Source organism: Engystomops pustulosus, chromosome 4 (assembly GCF_040894005.1).
Source record: "Engystomops pustulosus chromosome 4, aEngPut4.maternal, whole genome shotgun sequence".
NCBI lineage: Eukaryota > Metazoa > Chordata > Amphibia > Anura > Leptodactylidae > Engystomops > Engystomops pustulosus.
In genome coordinates this window covers 184,466,132-184,489,908 of record NC_092414.1, presented here as the reverse complement: position 1 = coordinate 184,489,908, position 23,777 = coordinate 184,466,132, and the positions used below count along the sequence as shown (strand labels likewise).

General features: G+C 41.8%; 1 protein-coding gene across 1 annotated transcript; it reads right to left on the bottom strand.

Annotated features, from left to right (window-relative positions):
• Positions 1-7,112: 7,112 nt before the first annotated feature.
• LOC140127774 (low molecular weight neuronal intermediate filament-like) lies at positions 7,113-21,387 on the bottom strand. The gene is made up of 4 exons (XM_072148847.1): positions 20,567-21,387; positions 11,203-11,523; positions 10,904-11,028; positions 7,113-9,849 (listed from the first exon to the last, which is right to left on the bottom strand). The coding sequence occupies exons 1-4, from the start codon at positions 21,278-21,280 to the stop codon at positions 9,579-9,581; spliced, it is 1,431 nt and encodes a 476-aa protein (XP_072004948.1). The 5' UTR covers positions 21,281-21,387; the 3' UTR covers positions 7,113-9,578.
• Between the last annotated feature and the right edge of the window lie 2,390 nt (positions 21,388-23,777).

The window sequence follows — 23,777 nt, the reverse complement described above, 5'->3', positions numbered from 1 at the left end:
ATATTGAGTCCAAACGAGCTCAGACGAGGACTGTGACCTTCACGTGATTTTTGGAAGCGGTCTTTTAAAACATACATATTTGGGAAGTCTGTCAGTCGGAATTGTATGGACAGTTTCTTCAGCACATACTGATGGAAAGAGAAGATTTTCACTAGAAACAAAAGTTTTTCCTCCGCCTAAAACTTTTATTGACGTTCCTGTCATTTTACCTGCCGGTCTCAAGTGTAAATAGTTAACCCTATTTGGGGACAGTTGTAGTTGTTCTTGCTGATGCAATGACTAGAGATAAGCGGACTTGAACCCGAACGGTAGGTCCGCTCAGCTCTGTGACTGTTAGCTCAATCGGACAAAGGAGTGTAAAAAATTCCTGTGAAGACTAAATATAAGAATTTTAATCACATAAACAAAAGCGAGCCTATGGGTCCCTCGATTGATTCTTCCTGAAATAATTGAGTTTCTTAGCAGTGATCTGCAAGCAGCCATTGTATGGGTCACGTGTGCCTGGTTTATGTCTTTCAGCAGCTCGACCTCTCTTGGTTTTGGGCTTTGCAGCTTCATCCCTTTCCAATGAGGTTGCGTTCCCACTTTCAGTTTTTCAGGTGCAGTTTTTGATGTCCAAACCAGGACCTGAGTGAAAAATAGTGGAGGAGGAGTAAAACTGAACGTGTGAACGCAGCCTGAGGAGGACTAAAGATGTTGCTGTATGCACTGCTGAAATAAACCAATGTGCCGAGTTCAGCTCAGCGATTCTAGGTTTGTTCCGGTTAATAGTTTGATGATATAATATCTGCTGGCAGTGTCCCCTTACATACTTATTTGCCTCTAAGTGAAACCTTTTAACACCATTAACTAAGCTGCATTTGTAGGGGAGAACACCACTGCATCCTAAAATCTGATCATATATAAAGTATGGTGGAGGTAGCGCCAAGGCTTGGGGACCCTATAGACCTGGATGTCTACAAATAGAGTAGTGAAAACTGAGGTTATTCAAAAGCGAATGTTAGAGCAGATGTCAATCACCTGAAGCTGAAGACACTTAGGCTTCATTCACACAGCTGTTGTGGTGATGTATATCCGGTCCAAGGTCCGGCCGCATATATGTCCCCATAGAAGGCTATGGCGACCTGGCATGCACCATCTTTCTCTATAGCTCTATTTCCTATGGAGAGGGGAGGGGTGAGCACATGTCCTACGTGAATGCAGCTGAAGGAGTATGAATCTCTATATACGTGACAAATTTCATCTGATGGATGAATGATGGGTGGCTGACAGAACGCAGTGGATACAGCACGCATATACAGCAGCGTACGGTGCACAACCGCATGCAGCCCGTATTTCATATGTTCCAATAGACTTTTATGGGGCATACAGAATGGAAATTCATGAGAAAATAGGACATGCTTTGTATTTTTATACGGCTCGCTTACAGTATGGTGCAGTGGGCAATACGGTCGTTTAAAGGAATCCAGTTCTTGAATTACTTGTGATCCCATGTTTATCATCCATGTAATACACTTTCTAGTGTAGTTTGGAGGCTGCAGAGAATATATGCTCAGTGGGGTCTCTGCTGTGGGAAAGCCACCTGTCTGATATTGAGTCCTTAGGCCATAAGCACATAATTTGTGAATTTATGATCTGCAAAATGTCATTTCTTTGCTGTGGATTCCGGAGCAGAATGAAACCCTTACAATGTGGAGATTAGCCTTCGCCCTCTTCCACGGCCCAAAAGCTCATCAGAAACCAGACAATTCTGGCTTTAGAAAGCCTTTTTGATAATAATGTGCACAGCAGTGGAATAAAATATAGGCGAACCCATGGAAACCCTTCTATGGAACCCATGGCCACCCAAACCACTGCCAGATTTTTTATACCGAAATCTCCCATGAAATCCCCATACATCTGTTCCTGCTCTCAATACACATCTACACAAGAACCATTTCAGGACATTCGATGGTCCTCCAAAGGTCCTGAAAGCAGGGAGAAGGGGCACATCCTCCGTTCTAGCACCATATGTAGGAAGTGATTCCGGATTTGTGGCGCCCATGGCCTTTATGCTAATTCGCCCCTGAATGTACATAACAATCCTCTAATCCCACACCAGATGAGCAGGTATCAGATAGCGCTGTATGCGGTGGGAATAATGAACATAAAACATTTTTTTGCTGCAGCCCACTTGGAAAGACAAACACAAACTGTTTGATACAACATGCCCCTAGTTTCCTCTGAAAAATGGCCTTTTAGATAAAATCTGACGATCTAGGGAGATATAAGCGCAACTTGAGAAGATGAAGAGGTTTGGCGTCCTCCAGGCCCAGGAGCTGTATGTGTATGTAAAACTTTGGCATCCTGGTTGAGGGATCAGCATGATCCCTACATGAACAAGGTAACAAAATGGGTGTTTTCCGTGTCCCATCTAGGAAAACTTATTTGCATATTTTACATGACCTGAGTGCAGAGCAGCTTTATCCTTCTCCCCCGTCCTGATATAAGCAGATTCTCTGTTGCTTTCTCTTATGGCCGCTCACTGGTTAGAATAATTAGAACCATCAATCTCCTCTCGCTTGTTATTAGAGTTTGATTCTAGAAGCTGTTTTGTCGCAGCCATAAAGACAACCCGGCCCCTCAGTGATAATATCCGCTCACAGTCCCCGGGGAGAGATTAAAGATGAAATTTCCTTTTGCGTATCTGGCACAATCCTGCAGAGAAGAATACAATCAGAATGCGGAAACATTTGTTGTCTTCTTGACACAATGCCTGCTCTGTCGCACACAATCGGATTTTAGCATGGCGGTACGGGCTTTCATGTGACAGAAATCTGGTCGGACGATCCGACTGATTCGGACTGAGCGCGGGATTTAACTTTCAAATTGTGTCACAAGCCCAAGCACTAAGGCCCCTTCCACACTTGCGTTGCAGATCACGTCAGAGTCTGATCAGGGTGCGATCAGGGTTTGGTCAGTGAAAAACTGACATTTTGCATCAGAGTTCAATCAGTTTTTAGTCAGAGTTTGTTCAGTGTCTCAGTTTTTCACGCGCATTTTCAATGTAATTTCAAGGACTCAGGACTGAGCTCTATCTTTTCTATGGCAATTGATGCGTGAAAAACGTATTGCACTTGCAAGTGTCTCAGAGTGCAATGCGTTTTTGATGCATCTCCATAGACTTGTATGGTGCGTTTTTCACACGCGTGACTTACAAAAGTAGAGCATGCCGAGATTTAAACGGGCGTTAAAAAAAAGATGCACTACTAAAAAAGGTGAACTCTGTCGGAGCTGAGTGGGGAAGCGACACATGCAGGATATCGGGTGCACAATCTTAGTGAATCACGGCACAGTGCATGATCATTGGACAATGCACTTTCGGCAAACTACAGAGGACAGGTAAGTAAATGGGTCACCTACCTCCCGACTGTCTCAGATACAGGGATACAGTCTTGGATTTTGGTGTCCATGCTGCTGTTCCAGATGACGAGAAGTATATCCTCGGTCTCTACTCTTATCTGTGATATATAATCATAGCCATGGCTAGTTGCTAGGGGCATCAGTTTGCCAGATTGGCTGTTCAGCTGTGAATCCAGCAAAATATCTGTCAGGCAGACATCGGTTCCACTCATCTTTACTGAAGACCCAATGGAGATGTGAACAGACGCTAAGCAGCCACACACAGTGACATGTACCCGGGACAAATCTGGTTCCCAAACATCTTCCTCTCCTTGGACCTTGCATTTCCGCAACACAGTTTTGTCTAAAAATCTAGTTTCTTTAGAGGAATCGCTTGAATAGCATCTAAATATTGTGTGTATAGAGCCATACTGAGCTTTTCTGGTTACTAGTAGCTATTCCTAGACTTAGATATCTACAGAGACAGGGCTTTGTAGGCATGTGGTGACTTGTAGCCATTGATGCTCCACTAGGGGATACTGGGAAATATGCAAATACATTTTCCAGGCTGTGACAAGGAAAACATTGACTCTTTTTGCTACCTCGAAAAGCCACCATCAAGCAAAAGCCAAGCTAGTGTATCTATTCCAGAAGGCTGGGTGGTATGGGGGCTGCCTTTCGAGATAGCAAAAAGAAGCAATGTTTTCCTTTCCCATGCTGGTAAATGTATTTGAATATTTCCCAGCATCCCATAGTGGAGCGCCACTTTGGCAAACTCTCTGTAAGGAGAGCAGTTACACTTACTTCCTGACCCTAGTCAAAAGGCTCTCACTTAGCCAAACCAGTTCCCTACACTGTACTGAAGAGACGCAACAAGGTCGAAACATCGTTGTCTACAGTTGGGAATTTGTTCCCTTTGGAATAGATATACTGGTTTGGCTTTAATGGCACATCATGGGGCTTATTTACTAAGGGTCCGCGGATCACCCTTTTGTCAGATTTTCCGAGGTTTTCGGGATTTGCGCCGCTGGGACAGGTATTTAACTGTGGATTGTGTCGCAATGCGATCTGATTGTGGCGCGGCTGCGCTGGCTTTCATGCGACAGAAATCTGGGTGACGTGACGTGCCGTCGGACGATTCGACTGCTTCGGACTGAGCGTGGGATTTAACTTTAAAATTGTGTCGCAATCCAATGCACTTACATACACCGGGAAGAAGAAGGTGAACTCTGTCGGACCTGAGTGGGGAAGCGACACATGCAGGATATCGGGTGCACGATCTTTGTGAATCGCAGCACAGTGCCGGACAATGCACTTTCGTTAACTCCGCAGGACCGGGTAAGTAAATGTGCCCCAATGTATTAAGGCTTCTTGAAAGTCATGCTTAATGGTAAGAAGGCTGCCTTTCGAAAGGCAATCTTTTCCTTGTTCCATCCTGGAGAACGTATTTGCACATTTCTTAGACGTCTTCAGAGAATAAACATATCTGTATGTTGTCTCTGATCTATATTGTATTACTTTGGTCTTCTAGATGCCTATTTGGATTAGCTAAGAATGAAATTACTATAATTCTTAGATGAAGCACCTTTTTAATTTCATTGACCTTTGTGCTTTGACCTTTGCTGGCCTCTGACCTCGCTTTACGTTCTTGCCTTTGACAGTGGGAGATGAAACTTCCTAATTGTCTTAGTCTTCTCGTCTTATATCTCCAATCTCTGCCCTTCTGTTTTTTTTCTATTTATGATGTAATTACATTTCTGTTCCCCCCACATGTGAACCTGCTTTACTAAACATCCCTGGAGGTGCTGTCTCCACAGTTATTTTACCGTCTGTAAGGAAGGTATCAATTATTTATTCTAGTAATTACATTTGATTGATTTTTGTGTGTACTGGTAATGACCCTGATGAGTACGGCTGGTTCCACCATGATCAGAGCTGGGTACAATAGAAATATCAGTTGTATGGACAGTATAATACCGCCATATTACCATAATAAGACACCAGCATAGAATGTAAGACTTTCTATTGACATATTTAACCCCTTCACTTCACAGCTTCATTTTTTGCGCCCCTCTTTCAAAAATCTTTTTCATTTTTCCAAATTTTTTTTCTTAGCGATGTTATTTATTATTCCATGCTGTGTAATAGGAAGCTGGAAAAAAATTCTAAAATGTGATGAAATTGGTGAAAAAATGCATCACTTGCTTGTGGGCTCCGTTTTTTGTGACTTTCATTGTGCGCTCCACATGATATTTGTCTAGTCTTTGGTTCGGTATGATCACGGTGATACCAAATTTATATAGGTTTTATTGTGTTTTAATACATTTTCAAAAATTAAATAAATGTGTATGGAAAATTATTTTTTGTTGTGCCATATTCTGACACTAATAACTTTTTCATACTTTCGTGTACAGAGCTGTGTCATTTTTTGCGAGATGAGATTGCTACCATTTTGAGGACTGTACAACCTTTTATAAATATTTTTTATTAAATAGATTTATAAATGTATTTTATTATTTTTTTAGACTCTATAGGGTACTTTAACTGTAGACAGACTGATTGTTCCTACCAAGACAGACTGATTGTTCCTACCATATACTGCAATACTACTGTACATATGATTCATTATCTGAATCCGAATCTGCAGAAACCATATAGCCTGACAAAGACCCAAAGCTGTCATGGAAACTGATCGCTACTCCTTGATGTCTTCACAGGGAGCAACATTTACACAGCGACAACCATGCACTGTTGTCTTTTAAATGCCGGTGGTGGCAATCAAAGAGTTAACACCTGAATTAGCAGTGGGTGTTTGCTGCAATATGCAGCAAACCCTATGTCTGTATGACAAGGGCTCAGCCCATGAGCACTCTTCATACTGCATTAGCAGCTCTGATTGAAAATAGTAGTCTAAGAGATTAAGACAAACCTGACACATCTGTGTACATCCAAAGTTACATCTAAAAATATCCTAATAGATCCATGTCAAAATATTCATGTCTATGTCCTGCAGATTCCAACAGGGAATTTTCCAAAACTGACAGCTAGTGACCTAACCTTAGCCTGTTTTCGCACAATGGTAGGAGTTATCAACACCTTTATACCAGTTTTCTGGCCTACAAACCTTGAGGCATTTCCCTCCTTATGCCACCTCCACACCAAGTGGGCATAGAAGGGTCAGGTCCTGCTTTGTAACATGTGACTGTGCCCCTGATGTTTCCCCCACCTTCCTGCAGTTGTTGTTGCCTGAGGCGAGAGGCTTAACTTGCCTCATGGTTGGTGCACCCTTGTGCCCAGCCACATACTAAATATATCAGGAGGCTGGAACTTCTACATATGTCTGGTGAGGGGAGATGCCTACATCAAGTGCTGGTGCACCATGCACCAGAGCGCGATAAATCCCCCTGATGGGTCCCCATTACGTCAAATTCACACAGGGGTGTAACTGGGAAAGATTGGGGCCTATAAAAAAAAAAAAAATTCCTTTATTTATATAGCGCACACAGATTATGCCGCGTGGCACAGAATTGCGGTTGGGCTCCTTCCTCTTTAGCGTGAACAGCATACACCCTGTTGCAGCCTAGGGGTTCTCTGGCAGAAGACCTGTTGCCCCCCTGAGGGAGTTTATCCCTATATCTGAAATCTTGATGGTACATTGTAACAGCGATGGAACAAATTATACGGAGAAAACCACAATTATACATGTAAAAACAAACCTCAAGACACTGCCGTGGTGTTACTGTTATCATTTATTATTGTCTTCCAAGTCAAAACTCAGATCTGCAGACAACATCATCATGCAAGGATTCCTTGAGTACCCTGTACACATGGCTAATTCAGGATTACGCCCGTCATCTGTCAGGCCTCATCCATTGAAGATTATTTTATCCCATATTTTAGTATGAAGGGCTGAAGGTAAGCAGAAATATCACACTGCATCTTACATCTCAGATGAGGACACACATTTCTTGATGCACGTCAAGCTTCGTGGTGACCCTGTTAACAACAATGGTCACGTAAAGACGATTCATGTAGAACCAGGTTGTGTAATAACTGGGCCATCGTGAGGTTGTACGAGCTCCAGTCTGTTATGTATAGTCCATTGGTGTCTGATATTACAACCTAGAATGTTTTTCTGTTATAAACTCATATAACCCCATGTATTCACTTCTGATTTAGCCAAAAATTGACTTCATTGTCAGTATTCAAGTTAACCATAAATTGATGGTTTATGAAGATGTAAAACAATGTCTTGTTTGTGAAACTCTATGCGAACCAAACCTAAGCCTCCACCGTACTCCTAAGTAGCACGAGGGACAAAACCCTATAGAATTCTCACAAATACATTCATGAAAATACTAGCTTAAGTGGTGAAGGCCATTCCGTCGTGATACAACAGTGTCCATCTACATTATACTTTCAGACTTTTTGCTGTCAGACCTTGTAATGTAACGCCCAGTAGATGTTGCATGTTTCCTGCGGTGACGTGTAACTAAGTGGTTATGGCAGTGATGAAAAGACCTGCAATCAGGCACAAAGACATTGATGATCATGATTACTCTAGGTGCCCACAATAAAGAAGGTCCACAGTACATCTGATAGAAGCAAGCCAGGAACATCGGAGCTCAATGGCTTGTTGGATATGCAGTTGCACATCCCAACATCCCTGGTAATCTACATTTACTTTATTATGGAAATATGTTATATAATATCTGTTCTACAGCAGGCCATCATTTTTGATAACTATTGGCCAATGGGATGATTGCTTGGATGACTCTTAAAATCAGCTAGATCTTCATGAGAAGAGCCTTCACAAGGTGCATTATCAGAATCTCTCCCACCCATTGATTAGGAATGAGAACCTGAAGAGGAATTTAGAGAGTCAAACAAAAAACACAAAACCTTGAGTCTGCATAATATTTTTGGTGATTTCTATCCATTGTCACAATTGGACATTAGTCTCTGAAGACTTGGCCATTAGTAAAATTTATTTTATAAAGTGACGCATCCAATTAGAACAGAAGATTTAGGACAGATCACTGCCATTTGAACATGTCAGCTAGGAACAATGTCTGAAGCAAGAAGAATGGGCTTCCAAGCAGGGGAGGACTAGCCTCATCCCCAGAGAAGACACTTGTTTGATACACCACTATAGGTGGTACAACTGTAGCAGGGGTACAACAACCATGAAGCTTGTTTCTAGTCGGCCATCTTACATCTCTTTCGCAAAACACTTTGAATTGGAGATTGTGAGGTCCAATATGGATCCATTTATAGCCAATAATGGAATCCCTCATACAATAGACCATCTATGAAGTCCATAAATGATATGAGGATGTGATGTATGATAATCCGCTATGAATGAAGCTCATGCTGCCCCCTCATCACATCATCACTCTGTATATTTCAAGGCTCTTTTAATTTGTCGGACATAGACACACAGAGCAGCTACCTATAGAGGGAACTAATAAGAGAGTTCTCTTCCTTCTGGAGGAGAGATCATTTGCATACATTTTCTCAAGAAGCATTGTCTGTAAGACTCCTTGGATCTCCATAAAGAGAACCATCACCTGGGGGTCTGAAATTTAGTGTTTTTTAGTCCACAGTTCAGTAGTGTAGATGAATATTTTAGGTCAGCACTGTGGGCCTATATCTATGTTCTTATGTTCTACTGATGGGAACTGCATCTTTACGATTTGGGTTATACATGAGGAAATTTGTCAACGTTGAATCTGTCATTTGACTTATCTCTTGTACTAAAGAGATTGATATATTGGGGGAGCTTTATTCGAAGTGTCTGAGTGCAGACATTTTCTAGTTGCCCATGACAACCAATCAGAGCTCGTCTTTCATTTTTCTGCAGTTGTTTACAAAATGAAAGCTGAGCTCTGATTGGTTTCCATGGAAAACTAGAACAGTTTTACCTCAGACACTTCTGATAAATCATTATCAGTGAATTTAGTTTTATTAAATTTGATGCCATAACATAACACCTGTATATATATTGTTTATTGCCATGAGGATAATGACATCAGGATGAATGTCATTATACCTGGTCCTTGGCTTCTGATAATATTGTATGGTTTCTTTCTTTTTTTAACCTGTTCTAGCCTGGCTAAAATAAAAGTTGAAAAAGAAATTAATGAGTTTAAAGTATAATGATGGCAGGTGGGCGCGTCTCAGCATATCTAGCTAGCTCAGTTCTTGGAGGACTTCTCTGATGACGCCTCTCCAGATTTTGGTGCTTTAGGTTTGCCTCCATCAGATACATCTTTTTTATCATCTTTTTTAGAATCTTTCTTCTCCTCCTTCTTTTCTTCTCTTTTCTCCTCTTTTCGGACGGTGACTGTACTTGAGGTGTAACCCTTTCCTCCAGAGTAAGAGCCAGGGGAATATGGGTAACCAAATCCAAACATACCGCCTCCTCCAACAGTGGTCAAACGGGTCTCTTCCCCTTCAAGGAGTTTCCTATAAATAAAGCATATGAGACATATATCAGTATTGTGTCAAATTAATATTAAAGAGGTTATGCTTGGAATATGAGTACAGGCAGGTTTGTTCTTAACTTGAATTTGTATGTAAGTTGGAACTGTATATTTTATAATTGTAGCCCCAGGCAAAAAATTTTTGGTCACTGTGACAATCGTTTTTAAAAATGTTGTGTTGTCATAAGAACCAGGATTAACAATAAGGCTTAATTGCAGACACCAGTGATAACTGTTGTATCTGTTTATTGTAGCCTGGGGCTAAAGTACAGTAACGGTCCGTTTGTAACCAGGGGTTGTCTGTAAGTCGGGTGTTCTTAAGTAGGAGGCCGCCTGTATTTAGCTGTGTATTAACTCATGTGAGTATCAGTACACCATGTGACTGGGGGCTGAATTAATGCTACCTTACTACAGAGATCCAGACCCCTTAGTCACTACAGCTGCCGTGTGGTAGATGCACAAACAGACTGTGCCTGAGGGGACTGGATCTCTGTAGTACAGCAGCAAATCAACAATGATGCACTGAAGCCAGGGGGGAGGTTAATACAGGTCCTACGTAAATGAAAAGTTTTAACATTAACATGGATGGGATTCTGTGCTGTAAGACCATTGAGACTTTTGAACTCTCTGCCAAAAGATTGTAGTGCATTATCTAAAATTTTATTTGTACATTTCTGTAGGTGGGTCCTCAAAGCAATGATTTATTCTGAATACCATTTTTAGTGTTGGAAAGGAATCAGTGTTTCCTTAAAATTGAGGTACGTTGACTTGTACTTCAAGTTTTGTTTCATCTACCTCTGGAGGTAAAATTGAACATAAGTTTTCAACATTACTCTATTTTACGACAACAACTTGTACCTAATTGGTCTGCTGACAAACAAGGATCCTGTACCGTAATATTTGGTATGTAACACCATTAGGAAAGATCTTTCAACATTGTGTAGTGATATAAAGGTTTGTAGCCTAAGCATGAGCTTCTCTTGGAGACATGAAGTATGTGATAACATGGACACCCAGAATTGGTGAATTCTTATTACCTGTATGCGGCTATTTCAATATCTAACGCCATCTTGACATTGAGCAGGTCCTGATATTCCCTCAGGTGACGAGCCATTTCTCCTTTGGTTGTTCTTAAAGCGTTATCAAGTTGGTTGATGGTTTCCTAGAGAAATCGTGATAATGATTGAAGATAAGAAGAAGCTCAATGTAGTGTGATAACACCAAGGAATGAACCATTAGGTAAACCTTAAACCAAAAATGGATATTTGCCTAGATATTATACCTCTCAATCTTTGAGAATGATATCATAGATAGGCCTAATGGGCGGAAGTGTTACCTGCATGTGAGTTATCTCGTCATTGTTCCTGTCCTCGGCCTCCTGGAGCTGCCTCTCCAGTGATTCATTCGCACTGCGGAGAGCATCAATCTCCAGAGTTCGGGCTTGCAGTTGTCTTCGGTATTCTGAGATTTCTTCCTTGGCCTGACGGGCATTGTCATTGCTGCGGGCGGCCTCCTGGGACACGTTAGCAATCTTGGTCTGGTACCACTCCTCGGCTGACTGCTGATTACGGGTGGACAAGACCTCATACTGCATGCGGATTTCCTTCAGGGCAGCTGTGAGGTCAGGTTTACTGACCACATCCATCTCCACACTAATCTACAAGATAAAATGTATAAAACGTTAGTCAATATACATAAAGAGATGTATAATGCTACTACTATCCGAGTTATGTGCCAGACCTCTCCATTACTACCACTCATTCTTCCTCGGCTATGTGCCAGATCATTCCTTTGCCTCATCTTTGTGCCAGACTATTCTTCCAACCGTAATTTTTATCAAACTACTCAACTTCTTGCTGTGCTACATGCCAAACCACTTCTCCTCTACTTCTGCTATGTGCCACGATTCCTTTTCTGTCATGTGCCAGGTCAATGTTCCTCCACTGCTGTGTCCCCGAAATGTCCTACTCCAGCTCAGCTATATGCCAAAATCTGCTCCTCGAACCGCTCCTACATCACCTCTGCTATGGGCCAGCACTATTCCCCCACTGCTCCTTATCTACCTCTGCTACATATATAATAATAATAATAATAATAATAATAATAATCTTTTATATAGCGCCATCATATTCTGTAGTGCTTCAAAACTCATAGGGGACATATACAAATAATATAATACATTACAGAGTACAAACAGTCATATGGAACAAAATGAGGATGAGGGGGTGACACAAGAGCTTACAGTCTATGAGGATGAGGGGGTGACACAAGAGCTTACAGTCTATGAGGATGAGGGGTGACACAAGAGCTTACTGTCTATGAGGATGAGGGGGTGACACAAGAGCTTACAGTCTATGAGGATGAGGGGTGACACAAGAGCTTACAGTCTATGAGGATGAGGGGGTGACACAAGAGCTGCAGTCTATGAGGATGAGCGAGTGACACAAGAGTTGCAGTCTATGAGGTTGAGGGGGAGACACAAGAGCTTACAGTCTATGAGGATGAGGGGGTGACACAAGAGCTTACAGTCTATGAGGATGAGGGGGTGACACAAGAGCTTACAGTCTATGAGGATGAGGGGAGGACACAAGAGCTTACAGTCTTTGAGGATGAGGATGTGACACAAGAGCTTACAGTCTTTGAGGATGAAAGGGTGACACAAGAGCTTACAGTCTATGAGGATGAGGGGGTGACACAAGAGCTTACAGTCTATGAGGATGAGGGGGGTGACACAGCTTACAGTCTATGAGGTTGAAGGGGTGACACAAGAGCTTCCAGTCTATGAGGATTAGGGGGTGACACAAGAGCCCACAGTCTATGAGGATGAGGGAGTGACACAAGAGCTTACAGTCTATGATGATGAAGGGATGACACAAGAGCTTACAGTCTATTAGGATGAGGGGGTGACACAACAGCTTACAGTCTATGAGGTTGAAGGGGTGACACAAGAGCTTCCAGTCTATGAGGATGAGAGGGTGACACCAGAGCTTATTCAGTGTTCACTCTCCCTAACATTATCACCTATGACCTAATCTCTACATCACTGATTATATGAATTATGTAGAAATCTGCAAAGTGCAAACATCCAATTAATGGAAATTCTGACCCTTCCATTAACCTTCACAAGACACAGCTGGGAGTAAAGTGTTAAACCAGTGACTGCTGACTGTAAATCCCAGCAGCAGACCCCAGTGGATTCTGGGTAGGACAAATGCATTAAATGAACAGCTGGACAGGGGGGATTGGGGGAAGAAGTGCAGGCAGGACAGGGCCATCTATAAGAATCTTATTACCATTCATCTCCCAGAGGAAACCCTCGGAGCTCTATGCAGCGCATCATGTATCCTTAGTGGTTTTCATATATGCACTATAGGATGCTATTATATTATTTGGAATATTTGCAGATATTCTATAAACACATTTTTACACCTAAGCTAATAAGGAAAAAGGAATTAATTTGACCAATTTGTCTTATAAATAATGTTCACCGCTGCCGGTCATTGGGAACTATTCTGTGTCCAATATTCTGAGAATACTACTAGGTATAACATGGTATTTGGTAGGTAAAAGCAAATCTTGCTTAAATTTCCATGTGTAACTACCTTATATGTCACTATTCCTGACATGCCTGGTTTTCACTAATGTTTTACAAGAGCTCTACATGTTGACCTCAAATCTTTCCTGTGGGTAGGTGGTCATGTAAAATATTCCGGAGACTGGAATTGTCTCAGAAATCAATCACCACAATCAGATTTACAATGTCCGGAAGTTATCACCACAGAGATTCTCCATAGAATCAAATGCGGATTCATAACAATTGGATCCAGCGCCTTCAGTTCTGTGTTCAGGACCTTGAACAATACGTCATATAGCTGTGCATTACAGGGAATGTTCTTGGTTGTTGCTGCAACTTTCTGTGTTGATAACTTTTGAACCACAAGAAATTTTATGTGACAATCACAATGCACAATGCACAATGGCCTTGGATTCCTGAATAGTTCTTAGTAGTGTCTTATTGTTTTTTGCTCAGAAAAATGGGTTAGGTGGTCTTATTTTCAGGGCATATCTTATTTTTTTCCATTAACGATATCAACATTTATTCAAATATAGTTTCAAGTCATCATCTTCTGGATCATAATCATAACTCTCCAAACACTGAATTCCATGTGAATTTCTTCTAACTTTATTGCATTGGTCCCAATTTCTACTGTTCATCAATGGCGCTCTCCTTATATGAGCCAATCATGTCTATGTAGCTGATTGTAGTACATTGTATCAGTCAGTGACCTCCTACTCCTCCTTCTCCATGCTGCCTTTAGCTGACAGGTTGAAGGGGGCAGAATTCAAGTGGATACTGTTACTTCTGGTGTCATTTTAAAGAGGAAAATCTGACCTTTAAAACATATCTACAGTCAAATCAAGGGACACTTACTCATAGGTCCAGGCTCCGTGACTATCTATTCTTATATGTGTTATCCATGGCTTCCTTCCATCTAAAATCAACTTTATAATTATGCTAACGATCCTGAAGGACTATGGTGGGTGTTACCAGAGCCCCCCAGTCAGGTAACTTTACAGTAGCTTCAGAATGAGTAGAGCAGGTCTCCGGGCCGGCACTAGCACTGGGCATATCCGGGCAAGTGCCGGGGCCCAGGGCTGCTGGAGGGCGCACATAAGGCTGTACAAAAGGAATCCCTGGGGGTGAGGGCGGCTGTACCTAATGAATCCATAGAGGGTGAGGGGAGCTTTATATAAAATACCCATAAGAGGGCTGCTTGGTATGATAAACTAGGGAATATTTTAGGGAACAGGACACTGTTGAATTTTTAATGCCCTCCCATGCGTTCACTCCAAAGGTGCCTGCTAAATCCTGGGCCTGAACCTGGCAGGTCTCCCCTCCCCCTGCACTTCTTGCTGCTGCGTGGAGGGTGAAACATGTTGTGCTCATTGTAGCAATCTGTGAAGCTACAACTCTGAGTGGCTCTAGTAACGTCCCTCTGGTAACAGTCCTTCAGGTTCATTAGCATAATTTCAAAAGTTGATTTTAGAATGAAGAAAGCAATAGATAACAAATAAAAGAAGATTACCACAGTCTACGAACATGGTTCTATGCGTAAGTTTTCCTGGTTTATCATGATTCATTTTGATGGTAGATTTCCTTTAATCGCATAAGGTTTGTGTTTCTAGGTGCCATACAAATGGGAGAAATTTATTGTCAAAGTTACAGCCGGGAGCTGTATGTTAAAATGACACTGCACACTGTAATATTAAAGGGAAAATTCTCCTCTTTAAAATGACACCAAAACTGTATTTATGGGTGCCATGGTTCACATAACATATAGTCATTTGTAACTAGGGCTTATTTTAATTAACTTTTACTTCTTTTTTTGGAGAAACAGGGCATACAGAATTAGCAGGTGTATTTTAGAGTACTAGAAAGATTTATCATTTATAACTGAAAACATTAGGCCAACTTTCCTAGAGTGAGCTACAATGGTGACCACATTGATAGTCAATCAGCTTTCCCTAAATAGATATAATATAGAAGTGATCTTATGGAGTACGACAGAAAAGGACAAATCAATGACCCTTATGAAGAACGCAGTTCTCCGTAAAAAAAAACAAACAGGCAGGATCCATTATAGGAACAGGTTTGACAGAGGAGAAAATGTACATTAACTCAATGAAAATCTTACAATAGATATCCAGGCGTCTTCCTTTCAGGAATCTGACAGCTCTATTACTTGATATAACTACCTGCTGCAGTACAAGGGATAACTCAAGGAGATTGCAGCTAAATATAGCGGAGCTAATGCAAAAATCAATACAGGATAGAAATGAAAGGATGACAGAAAGGAACAAAGGAATCAATCACAAGTACATCTCCCCCTCCCATATACTTATTATGCAGTATATTAGGGATCATCTTGTGATTTAGGATTAAGACAAGAGTCATGTAGACCACTACAAGCAGGAATATAGGACCGGGCAGATGGCTAATCCGGAGAACTGTAACCAAAGATGAAAAACAGGTATATGCAAAAAAAAAATTAAATCCACATTTACATATTATATAAAATCAGCAGTATATGTGCAATATTGAATTGTTATGGCCGTAGTGGAAAATTACTCTAAGAAATCCTAACATGTGTCCAACCTTGACCGACTGCATAGCCGTATATTGTCCAAAATTCTCTATTTATTCTTTTTGTAATAAATCTAATAATCAAATCAGATAAATATTTTGTCATTTTGTAATTAATCAAATAATCAAAACATACAAATAATAATGTGATAAATGACAAAATTCTGGTCTCTGACAACTACCTCTAGAGGGAGCAATAGAGGGAGTAATATATGGTAGGTTTTCTAAGCATGGGACATGATAAATCTCAAAAATAATGTTAAAAAAATTATGTTTTCATAGCCAACAAAAGGTCACATAAGACATTGTGAAGTACCAGGGTCACCATCAGGGAGGGAAAAGTGTGAATCCAGTCAAGGGCCTGGCCAACAAAGGGGGTGGGCCCTGGATTCTCACTATTACACTCTGATCAAGTGTATTGGAATGTCTTTAAGAGGATGAAAGCAAGGGAGGAGGTTTTTTATGGCTACCTTGGGGCCCTGTAACTATTGACTACAATCAGGGGCTCTGTTACTATGGGCAACCGAGGACCCTATAACCATTGAATAGGGGGGAACTGTAATGATTGGCTATTATGGGGGCTCTGTTATTATTGACAACTGGGGGCCCTGTAACTATTGGCTAACGGGAGCACTGTAACTAATGGATACATAGGGGACTATTACTATTAGCTACTGTAACATTGGTTATAGAAGGGCACTGTGACTTTATTGGCTACTGTGGGGCACTATTACTATTTTGGCTACTGTGGCTACACTGTGATTAGACTGGCTACTGTGGGGGCACTGAGACTACATTGGCTACAGTAGATTGATACTGTTACTATTTTGGCTACTGTGGGGCACTGTTACTATTTTGGCTACTGTGGCTGCGCTGTGATTACACTGGCTACTGTGGGGGCACTGTTACTATCTTGAATATTCATAATCCTGCAGCCGGTGGGATAGAGAAATAACATCAGCCACCTGCCATGAGGATGATAGCAGTGGAGGAGGTGAGTATTTTTATAATTTATTATAGGGGCCTTGTAACTATTGGCTACAATAGGGGGCACTGTTACTATTGGCAACTGGGGGCCCTGTAACGGTTGGCTGTGATGGGGTACTGTTACTATAAGCAACTTGGTGCCCGTAACTATTGTGGACACTGTATCTATTGATATTATGTGCGGCACTGTCATTATCGGCAATTGGGAGCCCTGTAACTATTGGCTATGGGAGGCACTGCAACTGTTATCGCTCTTACTATTTACAACTGGGGGCACTGTGACTTTAGTCAATGGAGGAGCACTGTTATTATTGTGACTACAGGTCATGGGGGGGACCTTAACTATTAGCTACTATGGTGGGCACTGTTGCTTTTAGTAACTGGGGACCCTGTAACTGGATGCTATGGGGGGGCCACTGTTACTATTGTCAACTGGGGCCCCTGTGACTACTGGCTACAAAAGGGACTGTGACCATTCGTTACTGGGGGGCACTGTGACTATGGGCGACTGGGGGCACTGTTACTATTGGCTACAAAGAGGACTATTACTATAGCGGCTAGAACCATGGTTCTGGTATTACATTCAACATAAAAATCTGCAACAGGAGAATGCGTAAGGTGAGCTTTAATTCATATTACATTTACTCTAATAAGGGGGTTGTGAGTGCAAAATATGGGGTCATTAAATATGTAGTGACCATTGAGGGTCTATTAAACTGGGGGGCTCCTATACAGCAGCCAAAAAGACAGGAGAAACTTCAGTGGGACAATCATTTTGATTTACTTTTCTGACAACTTTATAACAATAGAAGAAAAATAATTAAAGACTGTACAACGTGGAAACATTCCTATTTGTATATAAAGTCTACTAGTCAGAGCTAGTTAACGGGGGATACGATATGACATCACAATTGGACTGGTGCAATAGTGCAGACATGAGCAAACTCTAAGTTTTAGTTCCGGATGGGATCCCGCACGACCCAGACATATTGAATGTTTGGCTGACAATCCGGTAATATGTGCGGGTCGCACAAGACGCATCCTATTCCTAAACCCAAAGAGAAACTTTGGGTCTGCTCATCTCTAGTGGGGGTCCAACTATCAACTTAATCAGCTAATTCATGTGACCTCTTCATTGTGTATAATGGTCCATCTACTTACCTGCACACCATGTACATCATATTGGTGGTGCACAGTATTGCAGATGTGCCCCAATTTGGGGGAACTGTAAGCCTCCATATGGAAGCCTGGCATGGAAATAATCCCTGCTTCTACATATTACTATGACCATTCTATAGCTTCATCGAAGGTAAAAATCTGGTGACTCCATTTTATCCATGGGCATTTCCAATCTGATGTGTCATGTGGCAAATTGCTATCCCTCCCTTCTGCACCATAAGCATGCACACTAGTCTTGGCCAAGCATGCATGTTTTCTTTACAGTGATAAGTGGAATATATAGGAGTATATAATTTGTTGGAAGATTGTATTAAAATTGGCTACATCTTCCAACAAAAGTCTAATGACTATAAGTAACTTTGTAGATAAATGACATTATCTTCCAATGTCTTTATGACATCTGATCTCATCCCATTTGTTATGTCTTGACCTTCAGACCAGATCCCTCTGTATCTGCTCCTCTGGGGACACATGTCTTTGTTCTGTCCGCCCTGCACCCACACCAGTGACGGTGTATATGGAAATATCCCTAACTTGTCTGAAATAACCCCGATGTGCCGACACTTTGTACCCATCACCATACAAATGAGGCAGATATGCACTTAAAGTGGTCATTGTGCCTCAGATGGTCCTTTTCTTATTCTTCTATTAATATTAATGTTCTGTATTAATTATATACAACACATTAAGGAGGGGGGGTGTATTATGGATTGGATCTGCACATGTCAATGAGGTCATTTTGGTTTGAACATGTTTTGCTTTGACCATAGAAGAGAAGATTTGTCGTCTACAATGAGAATGTGCATGTAGAGGTAAGGTGCCTTCTAAACGCCCTCTGGACCGTATTGGATAATGGGTGTGGTCCTGCTGAGTTAATCAGTATTGCATCCCCCAGACATTACTGGAAAATCAATGTATAGATCCCACATCTATACATCACTGTACCTATAACCTGCAAGTGATCGATACAACAATTAGAATATTCTCCCCATTACACAATGCTGCAGTGTGTGATCATGACTATACATGGACAGAATGGTGAAGAACTGATTAATTGTAATTATTACATAAATATTTATCCTTTACTTCTCATCCCACGGTTTCCTGATACTTCTCTACCATAATTATGTCCAAGTTTTTTTTCTGTGGTTTTTCTTTGATGAAAATAGGGAACAAATCCAAAACAGAATAGAATATGAAGCTTTTTGTTTTATCCTTCTCTGTTCTTTAGGATTCATTTTATCTAATGGAAGTTCCTAATAGATCCATATGTGATAATATACATCTAATAAGGAGTCTACTTTTTTTTTAGGACACCTCATATAGTCGTGATATTACAAATTAGTGTCCTCTGGAATAGAAACAATGTACAGGTAGAACATATAATATCTAATGTATATATTGAATGGTTTCCCATAACCACTGAATTCCTGTGGTAAGTTAATATGTAGTGACAAACCGGTTGGAAGTTATATTCCCATGTGGCTCATCCTTCCTAAATATTTCAACATTCTTGTAGCCAATTTCATTATCTAATTTAGTGTTGGAAACATCACCCTTATATTTGGTGTAATGTGGGCACCCATCATGGAGTAATGTGTAAAGTTTATGGACAGAACTACTTCCATATGGATCTCATTCCGGGATGACTACTACTAAAGATGAATATATCATAATGTAGCTCATTCCTAAGACACCAGAGGAGGACTCAGGACAGATTCTATACCATACCCTGTCCGATGGACTATAGGGGATGTAATGGACCCCTACCCTCTTCAAATCTGCTATCACATTCCCAATCATCAGAGGTTAACGTCATCCTGGGGACAAAAAAGCAGCAGCCCCTCCTTTTCCAAATTGGGGTGTGGCATCCCCATTCCCTTTCTGGACACATTTCTCACACACACTCCATAATATAAAATGTAAATATTGGATAATATTTCATATTATTCCCCCATGCATCTGCCTATATTGCCCAAACTATAAGTTTAGTTCTGTGCTCCTGGTCTCCTTCCACACCCTTTGCATTACACATTGTACAGGGGGAAACACTTTCTGGACAGATTTATGCGTCTCCAATGCAGAGACAAATAATACATAATCCTATGCAGAATAACATGAGAGTCCTCAAGGTTAATAATATACTCAGATGTGCTGGAGAACAAGACATTGTTCATCATATTCCTCCCCCTTCCACCTAATACAAGATTAGCAGTCATTGCACTGACTATAACATCTGCACAATATTACTGCATGTGTATTACTGTCATAATTTGCTAATGGATACATAGTATAGACTAGAATGTCTGGGCATCCTATCCCTCATCCATCTCCATCATCCTCCTCCTCCTGCCCTGCCAGGCACCCCTTCCTCTCCCATAGGACCCACCTGAGCCTCTGTCACTGCAGCCTGAAGCTCAGCAACCTCCTCCTCATGGACTTTCCTCAAGAAGGCCAGCTCATCCAACAGGGATTCCACCTTCTTCTCCAGCTGTAGACGGTCCAGGGTGGCTTGATCTACATCCTTTCTTAAGTTCTTCATGGCATCTTCAGCCTCTTCTCTCTTGTTGGCCTCTTGCTCCAGTTTCTCCTGTAGTTGGTGCACAGCATTTTCCAGATGCTGACAGTCAAGCTGAGCTTGGTCCTTCTCATGGAGTTGTTCCTCAAGCCTTGACCTCAGCTCCCTGACCTCCTGCTCATAGACCTGGCTGAGCCTTGAGGGTTCTGACTGCTTCTGCCTCAGCAAGGTGACCTCTGTCTCCAGTAACTTGTTCTGCTGCTCCAGTTGGTGAACCTTCTCAATGTAAGTTACAAAACGATCATTGAGACCCTGCAGTTGTTCCTTCTCATTGGTTCTTACTATCTTCAACTCATTGCTGAGAGCCGTGGTCTGGGGCAGGTCCAAATCAACCTGGTGCAGTGAAGCAAGGTGGCTGGCAGGGGACCTGCTGATCTTCCTGTAGGAGGAGGTGCTGGTGTAGGTATCTCTGGGTCTATATGCTTGGGAGGACCTGGAGCTAGAAGTATACAGGTGGCTGGATGACCTGGGAGAATCCCCAAATATCTTCTTGTAGGATGAGGTGTAAATATCCCTGGAGGTCATGGTTAAGCCTTGGAGGTGGGTGTGGGATGCTGCTGGTGATGGCTGAGGATGTGGTACCTTCCTTCTTCCCTCTACACACAATGCACACTGCAGACTTCCAGCATCACTTTATATACACTCATAGATCTAGCCACCCATCCCAGGAGCTAGCCACTCCCAGCAATGTGCCCTATCTAAGCAGCATCCTCTGCAGATATCCCATCCAGCAAGGGGAAGGGTTAATCAATGCACATCACTGCTGCAGTTGAGGAATACAGCAGATTTCAGCACTTTACTATAGTAACACACACACACACACACACATATATATATATATATATATATATATATATATATATATATATGTATATATATATATATATATATGTATATATATATATGTATATATAGCGCTGAAACATCTGCTATACCTGGTAACATGGCTTTATATCAGATATCAGCTTGGATACAGGAAGATCAGAAGGTTCTACAGAATATTAAGTTAAATATTTAGCAAGAATGTTCAAAACACAAAGAAAAAACTGATACACAGAGAAGGGAAGACCTGATTAACCCTTTAATCCACAGATATCCAACTGCATTGGATTACACGTGATATAAATTCATAAACGGTGATACAGTGGGATTGCAATCAACAGTCTCCTATATTACATTCAGTTGCCAATGCAGCCACTCCTTATAGTCCCACAGTCCTCCCTCCCCATCCAGATAGATGGACCTCCCTACTGCAGGAGGAATCACAGGGTGTGGGAGTCAGAGGGATGGCCACACAAGTCTGCAGTCTGACCTACAGAGAAATGCAGCAAAGCCCAACTCCTACTGTCCTACTGTATCTCCAGCACAGATGGGCAAAGCAGATACTTAGGAAAAGAAAGCAAGTTCTGTATAAGATTCTACATAGTGTCCTATCTGCAGGCAGCATGTTATAGAGCAGGGGGAGCTGAGCAGATTGTACATCTGCAGGCAGCCTGTTATAGAGCAGGAGGAGCTGAGCAGATTGTAGATAGTGTCCTATTTGTAGGCAGCATGTTATAGAGCAGGAGGAGCTGAACAGATTGTACATAGTGTCCTATCTGCAGGCAGCAGGTTACATTCTCTGTAACCTGCTGCCTGCAGATAGGACACTATGTACAATCTGCTTACCTCCTCCTGCTCTATATCATGCTGCCTGCAGATAGGACACTATGTATGGAGGAGCTGAGCTGATTGGACATAGTGGGGCAGATTTACTTACCTGGTCCATTCGCGATCCAGTGGCTCGTTCTCTGAGGAGGATTCGGGTCCGGCTGGGATTCACTAAGGTAGTTCCCCCGATGTCCACTAGGTGTCGCTGCTGCACTGAAGTCCGTCGGAATGCACTGAACTTCCCCGTCCTACCCTGGGTGCAGGTAAGCGCGTGTCAAGCGACACTTTTTTTTTAAAAATGCGGCGGTTTTTCACGGCCAAACCCCACGATTTCCATCGCACGCATGCCGGCGCCGATGCGCCACAATCCGATCGCGTGCGCCAAAATCCCGGGGCAATTCAGGGAAAATCGCCGCAAATCAGAAATATTCAGATAACCCGATTGGGGCCCTTAGTAAATGACCCCCAGTGTCCAATCTGTAGGCAACATGTTATAGAGCAGGAGCAGCTAAGCAGATTGTACATAGTGTCCTATCTGCAGGCAGCATGTTATGGAGCAGGAGGAGCTGAGCAGATTGTACATAGTGTCCTATCTGCAGGCAGCATGTTATAGAGCAGGAGGAGCAGAGCAGATTGCTCATATTGTCCTAACAGGAGGGAGCATGTTATAGAGCAGGAGAAGCAGAGCAGATTGCACATAGAGCCACATTAATTAAAGTGTTTGTGCCAGTTTTAAAAGGTTAGAAGAACATAGTCACCTTCTCTACTCATTTCAGTGGAGCTGCCGTGCAATACCAGACACAACCACCAGGCAGGGGGTGGCGCTGTTTTTGGAAGAAAGCAAACAACTTCTTTCATTTTAGCAGCCACATGTATATTTGTTACAAGAAACACTTAAAGGGGTTGTCAACTGATGTTTATGCCATATAAATATCATGGGGGAGGGGAAGGGTCTCCAATTTTGGACTCCATGTAAAGCAAAAAAAACCGCAAGGGCTTTTTTTTGCATTTCTAACCAAAATACTTCAACGCCATAACCATAAACTATCAAAACATCCAGGTCGGCCATAGAGGCAGGATTGTCACCCCTCTTGTGTACGTGTATTACAGATATAGGACTGCAGAACAATCAATGGAATTGTGATTTACCAGCTCTCTTAAGAGAATTGCTCCTGTGAACTAATATATTGGGAATAGCAGCCAGTATAATGACCTCATATACTAGCACATTATAAATAATGCTGCCATATGTTCCCAAGTTATTTCTTTTATGGTTAATAATAGATTATTATTATTATTATTATTATTAATAATAGCCACACTATACTCAGGCACCAAGTGGTTAATATTCGGCATGGCTGTATCACACATA

What these genes read in the sequence shown, in the direction of transcription:
- LOC140127774 (XM_072148847.1), bottom strand. Translation starts at nt 21,280, where the DNA reads ATGACCTCCAGGGATATTTACACCTCATCCTACAAGAAGATATTTGGG. An exon ending in CTGCAGTGACAGAGGCTCAG is followed by an intron (nt 11,524 to 20,566) that starts GTGGGTCCTATG and finishes TTTATCTTGTAG; the next exon opens with ATTAGTGTGGAGATGGATGT. An exon ending in ATTGAAATAGCCGCATACAG is followed by an intron (nt 9,850 to 10,903) that starts GTAATAAGAATT and finishes CTTTATTTATAG; the next exon opens with GAAACTCCTTGAAGGGGAAG.